We start from the raw sequence: 12,575 nt of genomic DNA, 5'->3' as shown, positions 1-12,575 counted from the left end.
TTGAAGATGCAACTTGCACTGGGAATGATAGACAGACTTAGAAAAAAGGATAGGCAGACACATTGAAGTATGCATGCAACCCAGTTGGTGGACAGTAAGGTAGACTGACAGTATTAATACTAATACTAATAATAATAACAAAAGTAGCACTGGAGCTGTGACTAAAGGGATACAGAATCCAATAAGGTGCCTAAATGAGTGGAATGCCCAGGATATAAACAGATCTCAATGAGCTGATTAGCAGGAGAAATGTCAGCAGGTGTTAGTACAGCCAAGGTTGTATTTTGCTGTACTTAGTGGTGTACATGATGGAAAAAAGCATTAGTTCAGGAGTTACATAGTGAGACTGAAAGCAGTTGTAAAGACATTACATTTATCTGCTGGAGAGTGTATTCAAACCTCTTTAGACCAGCATATGTTTTGTATATGATCAGTGAGCAAGAAAACAATATAATCCTTTCCCACTATGGCTTGCAGCTGGCGCTGGTAGCCATACTTGTCGACTGCTCCTAATTTCATGGAGTGCTTCTGATTTTGCCTCATAATTTTGCCTTGTCTGTTGTAACATGTTTACTTTTCTGGTAAATTACTGAGGGTTACAGTCACTCAGTAATGCCAGACATATTGGTGCCTCACACTTATTGTATAGAAAAGGTGTATTGAGGCAAATCCTGTTACGTCACACCCAAAACGAGCTAGCAAGTACGGCAGGTGCAAACGGACAAAGCAATACTGTAGAGATCCAAAGAAAGCCAGCACCACCAAGGACACAAACTTCAGATAAAAATTATCCTGTCAAGGAAGTTATGTGTTTTTTATGTATATAAGTCAACTATTTATCAGTATGGTTTGTCACTGATGAAGGCTATATGCCGAAACCGGTCTGATACATATGATACATATACTTATTAAACAATTTTTTATCCGGAGTTTGTGTCCTTGGTGGTTCTGGCTTTCTTTGGATCTCTGCAAATCCTGTTACCCAATTAACTTTTTAAGTGAACTGGATCAGTATTTAGAATTTGTACCCGATTTGGGGTCTTTGTCATCCACTATTATTTTTGGCTTTGTCTAGAACGCCTAAATAAAGGAGCTGGAGTGGTACGTTAATCATTGTAAGGTTAAGCAGCATGACTACAAAGGTTATCAGTTTCATGAATGCCCTGTTTTCAGGGACTGGAATAGAACTGAGATGACACATGTACAGCTGTGGAAAACATAAGACACAAAAAAGGAACCTGTGTAGAACTACAGAATGTGAAGAAAATACCCAAAGAAAGCAGTACACAAGTTTGTGTTATATTAATCAGAGTCGGTAATTGTCGATACTGTGATAGTGTGCATGCTGCTATGTGTTGAATAGGAAGCAGATAAAAAAGTGTACGTGCACCAGTGTGCCAAGTATGTATTTCCGTACAATAAAAGTGCAGGTGCTGTACGCACTTTTATTTTAGACCCAGTGCAGTAATATTTACTTGTAAGCATTAAATTAGCCTTCAGTGTAAATGGATAGTTGTTTGTGTTGTATACATCCTTTTTTTATTTTAGTTTACATATTATTATTGCTTATGTCTTTTTGTCTTTACCAGTTGTTTAGTTCTTAGTTTACATCTTACTCTAACTCTGGAATAATGTTATGGGTTTCTGTAATGAGCTTTATAGGGAATCAACCAGTAGTAGACTCCAAGTCACCAAGCCCACTAAACACAATTGTATTCATTTCATGGTTTAAGTAAATGTACTTTCTGCGGTGATGTAAATATTTTTCGATTGTCACCTCTTTGGAACTAATATTCTACCATCCGAATTGCATCATTTAGATGTTTATATGCACGTTGTCATTGAACACTCTCTGCTTAAATAGCACAGCTGCCTTATACTTATAGGAGTAATTCCAGCCTTCCATCTAATTACCATGTGATCTTCAGCTGAGTCCACTCCATTGCAGCCTAGCACCTAAAACAGTATGCGCCAATCTTCCCAAATCTTGCCTGCGTTGAGCATGGCTACTATATTGGGTTGCCCACTTATTTCCTTGTGTACCTGTTCCCATAGAGATATTTTGGTAGCTTTTTACCCAGTGGTGCATTTCATTGTAGGAAATGCACTCTTTTGTTTTATATCAAAAGTTGGATGTACATGGAAAATAATGACTGTAAACAGCAGCGCTATCTAACCTGAGTTTATATGGGCAAGCAAGAAACAGTGGATCGTTAAATTGGCTAGGTAACACTATTACAAAGATTATATTCAGGAAGAGACCATGCATCATAAGGCATTATTATCCTGGCTTCTTTGCTAAGCAGTAGGCAATACTGAAAGCTTAAATTTAAACATTTCTTCATGCAGTGACAGAGCTAAACACGCCTCACATGTCCAGAATTTCACAGAATGTCTAGATTTTTGCCTCATAATTTCAGTCTTCTCTTCATAAAGTATGTGGCTTTTGTCAAATCATTGATAACCGAAGTCACTAAAAAATGGCAAACATTTGTGCTTCAAACTTTGTCCTTCAGGAAATAGACGCTAATGTAAAACATATTATTGTAGCAACTTTCTAAATTTATAACAGCAATATTTAAAATTGATTTTAAATGATTTTGGGCTATGTTCCTCCATTATTTTGGTTTTGTCCAGGTTTCTTATGCTGAGAGGTATGAGTTCACAAACTGAAATCTGGACAATAATGGTTCTTCAGAAATGAGTAAATGATTTTTCTACACTTACACAGTTTGCCTTTGGATGGCTTAATGTGACGTCTGACATTTGTTAAAGTTGCTTGATGTTATGCAGTTTCTTTTATAGAAATATATTGTGCTTCTTGCATGTCTGCTATTATATGTCACTTCACCATTGGCTGTGGAGAAGCAACACATTGTTGCAAGTTCTCATCTGATACTGAAATTGAAACTTCATTTATGTCTTTGCATGTGTGTTTTTAGAATGTAGCTTCAGTTAATTTGTACATAGATGGAGACATTTCTCTCAGGGCTTCCGCTGAAAAAAGGCCACAACCCAGTCCTCAAAACATAAATATTTGTGAATCCTAACAGTCTCTTGATAGCAGTGCAAACTAGTGCTGGAATTAAAGCAAGTGAACAAGTGTATATTTTATTTCTTTAACTTATTAAAGTCTTGGGAGAAGAATAAAGAGATTGTGTTTTGTTATTCTTCCTTATGAAAAGACTTACCCAATCCTGAATCTTTTGCTGTAGCTGATTAATCTTTATTTCTGCATTCAGGGGATTGAGCTGTCAGTAATTGGCAACTATTTCTTCAAGCACAGTTGATAGAAGCACCTTCAGTTTAGAAATTCTTAGAAAAATTTAATCCTTAAGATAAAAGTAGTAATTTTTTATGTCACATGTTAGTCTCATTCATAAACCCCTACTAAATGTAAAGATTTTAAAAATTCAATGTGACCTGAAAGTTCCACATTAACAGCACAATGTGGAATCAGGCCCACTCTACTGTCTGAATGGAGATAAAGTCATCATCTTAAAAATGGCTCTTTCTGACAGAAAGGCATTCTTTTTTTTTTTTAAATATAGGCTTATGCATTTCATTTCTCTTGGAGTTAATGTGAATTTTAGTGCCTCTAATTTTAGATTCAAGTGCAGACCAGAATAAAACCCACCATCTGACAATTGAATTTATAGATAGTTGTGAATATTGCAGGCTTGAATTAATAGAGCTGTAGAATTTCAACGAGAGAGAGAGTGTCTCATGGATAAAGAACTAGGGGAGGGGGAGATTAAAAATGAGCTTTAAACTCTGACTGGGAAATAAGACAATAGCTTAATATAGCTTAAAAATTTCCAAATGAAGTGAGATCGGTAGTGAACAGAACCAGGAATGGTTTTATTCAGTTTTACCTGCAATGGTACAGAGTACGATGTGTCAGAGAACAGAGCATGTTTGGAGATGGATGTGTGTCTAAGCATATAATAATAAAATATTGATTTCGAAGAGACTGAGGCATTTACTTTTTTTGTATGAATTTTGAGTCTGCTCGAGTCACATGACTTGATGTGCAACTCTATGAGGTGCATTCCTGCACTAACTTGGGGTTTCAAGTACAAGGCGAAGAAGACACAATTTCTTTACCAAGAAAGAAAAATGTGCATGAGTGCACGTACATAAATAAGTGCATGTGTCTGTAACGTGCTTAGATTTTTCCTTTCACAAAAGCTTAATTGTTCAAAATCAGGAAACGTATAAATGTTAATGGTCTTCCCTCCATTTTGTTCAACAAGAGATGCATCATCTCTGTAGCCTGTACAGTGCCATCCCCATATATGAAGTGTGCGTTTCATCATGGGAATCAGGACAATGGTACTGTACCACAGTTGCATCATGGGAACCAGGACAATGGTACAGTACCAGACCTGTACTGTATTAATACATTCATTCTTAAGTCTTTCATACCGGTTTCTCATTGTGCATATTTCAACAGGACCACTTACAGACAGACAGACAGACAGACAGACAAACACAGTAAAATGCTATTAGTATGACACAGTATAGTTCATGCCAGCATACTGTGAAACCTAAGAGCTATGAGTGAATGTAGGTTTATCAAATCAGTGTTGTTGTGTAGAGTTTACTGTCATAAAATATTTAAATTTACATGATGAGAAACCAGTTTGACAAAGTTAAAATTTTTTGCCCTGGATTGGGGAGCTTGTAACACTTTTTTCCTTCTCAGTAAATAAGAAAAAGTCCTTTTTGCAAACTCCCACCATTCTTCCACTGTTGACCCCCATGCTTTACTACTTGCAACTTAAAGTGGTTGTGCAGTCATCTTCCTTCCCTAAGGCATGACGACCACTAATTTTCTCGGTACCGGATCACAGCTGCAGTTGAATACTGTGGTGCATTTCAGTGTTTTGCCTGCTTCACCGTGTTTCATAGCTTGGACTTTTTTTCAACATCTTTGACATGTTGTTTTTTTTGTCATGCATTTTCTACTTGCCTGCACCTGCCTGCTGTTCATCTGCCCCATTGCAATGACTTTGCTCCTTTGCTTCCCAGTGAGGAGTGAGCTTATCACGATGTGGTCATCATCTAGGTAACCTTTAGTGGATTGTTATATTTGTGGCCTAGCCCCATGCTCTGGCAGCTAACATGCACACCTGCGTAAGGACAAGCTCATGAATGCTTTCATAAGTGCATAATGAAAGCTGCTATGCATGCATACAATAGCTTTCATTGTGCATATATGAAGGCATTCAGTGTTCAACTGCAGCTGTGATCTAGTACAGAGAAAATTAGCCACATCAAGAACTCAGTTCTTGACATGGTGTTGTTAATTTAAAAAGCGGGGGGGGGGGGGGGTTGCAGCAGTCACTCTTTGAACATACTTCAGTAATGTTTGTTTAGAAATGTTAATAAGATCTATTTGAAACATGCTTTTGATGAAATATTGGGAGTATATTATTGAAAATTGCACCTCGCAACTTACAACCTCACAGGTTTTGCACTTTGCTATATTTTCACCTAAAACTTAAAAATGTAATTTTCTGTAAACATATTACTGTTCGGAAACTTGCCATTTATTTGGTTAGTTAGTTACTTACTTACTTATTTTGGGGTTTGTTAACTGGGTGAATGAGCTGGTCCCAGGATCTATTTTTGTCACATCCCAGGCTGCAGGACAAATGCAAATACTCAAGAATTTAAAATATTTCATATCTAGACAAAACTGGGGTCTATATTATATGTTTGAAGAGACTTTTCTTTAAACATATAATCATCGACACCTAAAGAGTAAACACTCTAAAGCGAGAACGGCCACATCCTGGAATTATTTCCTCGGGGAAAAAATTCAGTTGACCGTTATCGGAAATTGTCCTTTCCCCAACGCAGAGCAATCTCGGAGTTGGTATATTTAGTTAGGGGGGTGTGGGGGGCAAAGCCCCCCACTTGATTAGGGTTTTGAAGTTTGTGTTTTTTGCGTACGGCCCAGTAAATTTTTTCCAGAGGAAAAATTCACTGACATGGCTGTTCGCTCTTTAGAGCATTCGCTTTTCAGGTGTTGATGATTATATGTTTAAAGAAAAGTCTCTTTTAGCATATAATATAGACCCACAAATCTGTACTTTCTTGCATACTGAATCTATGTTTCACCTCTGAAAGACAAAAACAATGTTAAAGGAGTTAAATATTTCTGTTAGTTAAATTACGTAGATTTATGTTTAAATGTATATGGGGTATAGCAGTGTTGCATTCAGAGGTGTGTGATGCAGAATTTTTTACACGCTCATGGGGCTGTAAGGCACTTGTACCTTCCTCTTATGCCCGAGAAACTTAATATATGCCCATTTCATTTGCCTTTCTGCATCTTTACTGTGCATCAAGAAGTGCTTTATTAAAGTTTATGTCTCTAAATTTTTGGTGAAGCATGAGACTGAAGTGATCATACAGTAAAATAAATGGATATTATTCCTTGCTGCGAATAAACTGTTTACTCAGTTTTATTTGATTACAGCTAATGTGCTTCTCTGTTCTGAAAAATGAAAATATATTGTAAATGTACTAAGGTAGAAAATTAAATGGCTCATTCTTTAGAGGTCCTGTATTGTAAGTGTTTTGCTGAAAGATTAAATGTCTCATTTTAGAGATTTTTTTTTTGTATAGCTGTGCTGTGCAAGTTTTTGGGGAGTTATACTTGGTCTTACATTCCAATCATTAGGTAGCTCAAGAAATTCTAAAATAAACTCATTCATACATTTGATTGTGTGGCATTAAGCTTATATGTACTAAGTGTGTCTAATATGAAGTGAAAGCTAAATGTCAGCTTTGCTAACCTAAGAACTTGGAAATTATTATTTTTTTAATTCCATAGTGCAGTATTGTTACTCGACACCATAAAAACCAACTGCCAATCATTAGCGGACCGGAGTTCCGCAGTGGCGACCCATAACCGGGAAAAGCCAAAAGACAAACAAACAGTGCAATGTTGTTACCACACTTGGTTTCTTACATGGCCGTAGTCTAATTTCAGAAGCTACTGTAGCTTCCTAATTTCAGTACATTGGACCACTCCTTCACAGCACTAGCTGCCCTGAACTTATTGCTCTCATCTTGCTGATGGTAATAAGCATAAAAGGTGTTGATAGTTGATGTGGTAGTTTATTGTTGTATATCCATTACCCAGCTTGTGTAGATGGAGCTAATGTGTTATTAATACCAGCACTGTAACTCTGTACAGAAAATCTTCTCAGATAAGGTTTGCAGAATTCAAAAAAGTTGGTAGTAATGTAATTTATGGGACTAAAAGTATCACTTCATAATTTTTATGGAAGGTCTTTTTAATACTGGAAGTATTCCTGAATATTCTAGTAAGTGTTTGAGTACATTTTCTAGCGTGTGTGACATACTGGTACTCCGAATTTGCTTACTTGTTGCTTCAGGGTGACTCCTATGATGTAACTGAGATCCATATTAAATCTCCGAGTAATTGTAAGACTTGAGTTTTGAGTAGGAGCTTGGTCACGTTAATCCTACCATATCTGTTTATTCACTTAGTACAATCATTAATGCCACTTTGTTTCTGCCTCATTCTGCCTAGGTATCCTCTTGTTCGTGTCATACATTTTATAACTAATATATGTATACACACACATAATAGACACACACACACACACACACACACACACACACACACATATAGATATATAGATATAGATATATATACACACATATGTTTTTGTATGTTTAGGTATCTAGAGACAGATGAAATGTGAATGTTGGATCATTAGACCATGCTGTACAGGCATTTATTTGCTATTTTTGGGTTCTATTTCTGGTTACCACAGTTAAGGTTTTGACTTCAGCTTGTTCTTTTCTACTAAGTTCTGCTCTTGCTCACTATACCTTCTTCTTCTTCTTTTTTCGGCTTTATCCCGGTTAGGGGTCGCCACAGCAGATCACCTGTCTGCACATTGAATGGCAGTGGAGTTTTACGGTGTCGAGTTGCCAGCCCGGCGCCCAACCTTCCACAGAAGGCACACTCACACGCAAACCTAGGGCCAATTTAGAGTGTCCAATCCACCTGCAGCATGTCTTTGGGATGTGGGAGGAAACCGGAGCACCCGGAGGAAACCCACGCGACCACAGGGAACACCACCGTGGCCGCCCTGCTCTTGCTCACTATACCTAAAAAAGTAAATTAGTTCTACCAAATCGATAGGTTCAGGTCCGTACAGAGAGCAATGGTTGAGATCAAAAGTCTGACATTTCCTTGTGTATTGTTCCTTGGAATTTTGTGTCTTTCGGCTTTTCCCAGTTAGGGGTTGCCACAGCGGAACTCCGGTCCGCTAATGATTGGTAGTGGATTTTTACGTACCGGGTTACCAGCCCTGACGCACAACCTTCAACGAAGGCACGCCCCATTCATGTATGCCGCCACACAGAAGATGCTCTAGCTGAGAATTGAGCGGGACAACGTCTTGCTATGAGGTGACAACGCTACCGCAGCACCACCACCGCATGATAATCTACAAAAGCAGAGGAAAAGGAAATGTCATGTAATTCAGAAACAAATCACAGTGTAAGGTGCTAAGTGCAGTAGTCAAATAGAATAGTGTGTCACTTTGCTTCTAGAATGATAATAAGACAAATGGTGGCTACATTTAAGCATTTTAATGAATTATTTAATGTCAGTTACCCAGGTGGATGTAATGAGCTTGGGGCACTTTTACAATTTACAGTTAATAATTTCTTGCACTGCTTTAGTGTGGTACTGTACATATGAAGAGTGCAGCAGTCATGGTGAAGGGATGAATGTTGTTTTTTAACTACTTTAAATAAAAAAATACTCTATGCCAAATACGAACCAGTATAAATTCACTTTTCTGATTCAGAGATTACATTTAGATCAGTTCCTCAACATAAATGCAGGATGAGTAGAAACAGATGATGAGAGAAATCTGTTACTTGTTAATGTACTTACGTTAAAGTAGCTACCAGTAAATAAAAGCACTTTGGCAAGGCAGGAATACTTTCAATTGCGGAAGTAAAATTGTTTATAAGATATTTCAAAAAGTAAGGCATCTTTATTTACTTAAGCAGTACAGAGACCATCAGGTCTTTTGTTTGACATCTTTTAGTTGCTGTATCTAGGGCAAATGTATGCATCGCTTGCATATTTTCCTGGTGATGTGTTTACTCATTTAGTGCTTGTATTTGCTTTTACTTTAGAGAACACACTGCCAAAAATACTCTTTGGACTCATTAAATGTACCTTCCAGTGCCATAGTTAGTTACTTTGCAGTGTACCATTGATGTTCGCTGTCAGTGTACAAGTTTGACGCCGCAGAGTTGTAGTTCTCATTCAGAATTCCATAGCAAACATAAAGTTAACATTAAAGACATAAATTATGTTCATGAAATTCCGATTACTTTGTTTGAACTAGGAAGCACCTGGTTAGAAGTGCCATGCTGGCTAGGAGATAAGCAACGGTTTGCATTGGCTTGGGTGCTAATAAATCTATGTTACATCGTGAAGAAGTGTTAACTGCAAAGGAAAGTGCATGTAAACGGAGGGCTTCCAGATTTTTTACATGGATTTTAAAAAATCAGCAGTTTATTAAAGGAAAACTTGCATCTGGTGATGTTTCTTGATTTTTATGGTGAAGGTGGGTGTACATCACTTGCACTAAATTTTGTTACCGTGTAATGCATTTCTTCCATCTAGCAACTTTATTTCTGAGCCTGTTGGATGCAGTCCTTTCCTTCTAGTTTGTGTTTGTAGAGTTCCTAACTTGTGACTAGCTTGGTACTGAAATAAACAGTAACGTGTTTAATGCCTGAGTCTGGTAAGTAGACAGTACTACTGTTAACTAGGGTAATACTGTCTGAGGACAGAGCAGTCTCAGATTTATGCATTAGTGTTAGTCTGTAATGTACAACTAAAACATTTCTAAATGTAATTGAATAATAATAATCATTTCTTACATACAACCCCCTTGATTTAGAATAATGAAATTGTAAATGTAATTATGTGATAATGATTATGTAATTATCCTAGATTTTTTGGTCTAGAGACTTATTTAGGAATGTGACACATGTAAGAGTAGTTAAATAATGACATATTTACTGCTGTTTTTTCCCTGTATGTAATACATGTAAAAATTTAAATAAATGGTAGATATTGAAGGTATATTCACTGAAGAAATATATATGAAATGTCATGGTCCTGTATGTTCAGTAACTTGATGCACACTGAGTAAGTAAAACAAATCCATGTTAAAAAATTTCATTTGGAGCTTAAAAGTAATATTAAGTAAATACCTTTTAAAAGCATGGTGACTGAAATGTAATTTAGCTAGTTACCTTGTGTTGACAAGCAGTCCGTTAGGAAAGGGAGATTTAGACTGTAAAGTTTTTGTTTACTGCCTGCCTGAAGCTTTGATGATGTTCAATCCTGCCTTTATGCTGATTGCCTTTATGTTGAACAAGTGGTATTGACTAATGAATGAGTGATGTGAAATCCCAATCCCCCTGAAAAGCCCTAAAGAGCATTGCCTTTAATATAATGCTTCTCTGTCTCATGCAGGCTCTTGTGCAGAATGTCAAGCAAGGATAGACACATTGATTCAAGCTGCTCGTCATATATCAAGACGGAACCCTCCAGCCCTGCCTCGTTGGCAGACAGCATCAACCACCACAGTCCTGGTGGCTCCTCAGATGCCAGTGGGAGCTACAGCTCCACTATGAATGGGCACCAGAATGGCCTGGACTCTCCACCTCTGTACCCTTCTGCTGCTGGGCTTGGGGGCAATGGCCCCATCCGGAAACGTTACGATGACTGCTCCAGCACCATTGCTGAAGACTCGCAAACAAAGTGCGAGTATATGCTGAACTCCATGCCCAAGAGGTTATGTTTGGTATGCGGAGATATAGCTTCAGGGTACCACTATGGAGTGGCTTCATGTGAGGCCTGTAAGGCTTTCTTCAAACGGACAATTCAAGGTTGGTACCTGGTTGTTTTTTTTTCACTCACTTTTTTTAAAGTTAAATCTTCAGTTCTGTGGGCTTCCAATATAAATGTTTTTTCTTTTCAAGGTTTAGCTGGGTAAGTGTCAAGGCATGTACTGTATAAAAAATATGCAGTTCCACAGGTTCATCTGTGAGCATAAGACACAAGTCTTTTTTATGTGCTGTGGTGTCTTGCAGTCTAATCCTGTTAGGACCAAATGAATTTACAGAAAAGTTCTCAGGAGCAAATGACTAGGATCCTTTTGACTAAAGTCTGATTAAATGTTTGCTCTGGGTTGGATTAAAAAAAACTAGCTTTTTGTTAACAACAAAAGGAAAGTTAACTTGTAGAGTAAACATGCAAGCAGTTTGTGTTCTTCATGTAATTCTTACAAATATTTTTTGTCAAGTAAAGGTTAACCACAACAGGTTTCCTTTTCAGGTCTCCCTTTGAAAGCAGACTTTGACAGATGCAGTTAACACATTGCTAGTAACAGTTTTTACATATGTTGTCATTTTGTGCTAAGATACCCATGTGAACTGTCACTGGAATACCACATTGTGTCTTAGCATTTTGTATGTTTGATATGGGTGATAGCTTAATGTTCTTGGCATTAAACATGCTCTATTTTTGATATTGGTTAACTGTTTTCCCTCTATGTCTGCTGACCATCATCCTTCCATCTTTTGATCTTGAGACCTTTCAGCTAGCACCCACCAACCAGGTTAATAATGTAAATAAATAAGGGCATTTCTGTTTAGACTTTAACCCCGTCCATGGTGGCTGACATGAGTGTCTACAGTGCCCTCTGTTTGTGTCGGCATTTTATTTCCCACATGGTAATGAGAGATACTTCTGTCACTTGGTATGCCAAGCCCCTGTCGACAGTCCTGGCTATATTCTGTGCACTGAAAGCCACTTCTTGCTTGTTGATGATCAGCTGACTTGAATCACTGCTCCCATGAATAGAATGGGTGAGCTGACACTGGCCACTCACTCCTCTCCCCATCCTTCCTGCTCAGCTCTTCCAGTGTCCAGACTGATGTTCAAACTAGGTTGTAGTGAACGCTTTATCTATTTATATCACTGAACTGGGAATGATGTCACATGCAGTATGACGTCAGATGATGAGTGTCAGGTACTGTAAGTCATTCATTCCAACAAATTAAGTTATGTGAAATAAATTAATATTAATAAAGTGCTCAGTCTGATTTACAAAAATAACATCAGTTGATCATCTATGCACCCTTAAGAATTTATCGTAGTACCAGGAACTCTCTCGTGTTCTCAGTATCAGCTGATTACTACTGCAAACTGCGTAGGTATGCAAATGAGAACACTTGCCAATGAAAATTACTAGGACATGAGACAGCTTAGGTTACTATATGATAACCCCTTTCCTAGTTTGAATAAATGAACAAAGTAGAGCTAAATGTTTCAGCCTTTCCAGGATTAATGTCATCATACAGTAGCTCTCTGCCAAAAAGTGCTGTGCTGCTCTTATACAATCACTTGTTGCTAATGTTTTTATTTGTTTATTTTTTTATTTTATTTTATTTTTTTTGTTCCCTCAGACATCATTGATACTGGC

At 37.6% G+C, this 12,575-nt stretch overlaps 1 protein-coding gene across 5 annotated transcripts in view; it reads left to right on the top strand.

The window, feature by feature from the left end:
• ESRRG (estrogen related receptor gamma) overlaps window positions 1-12,575 on the top strand; it is a 1,147,729-nt gene that overhangs the window by 838,365 nt on the left and 296,789 nt on the right. For all 5 annotated transcript variants that reach the window (XM_044061393.1, XM_044061409.1, XM_044061385.1 and 2 more), the window contains one exon: window positions 10,562-10,977. In XM_044061393.1, coding sequence (XP_043917328.1) covers window positions 10,575-10,977 — 403 coding nt within the window. In that variant the 5' untranslated portion in view covers window positions 10,562-10,574. The remainder of the gene's footprint in view (window positions 1-10,561; window positions 10,978-12,575) is intronic.

Source organism: Protopterus annectens, chromosome 1.part0 (assembly GCF_019279795.1).
Source record: "Protopterus annectens isolate FY-2018-M chromosome 1.part0, PAN1.0, whole genome shotgun sequence".
In the NCBI taxonomy this organism is placed as follows: domain Eukaryota; kingdom Metazoa; phylum Chordata; order Ceratodontiformes; family Protopteridae; genus Protopterus; species Protopterus annectens.
The sequence above is the reverse complement of the archived record's forward strand: the minus strand, read 5'-3'. Positions and strand labels throughout refer to the sequence as shown.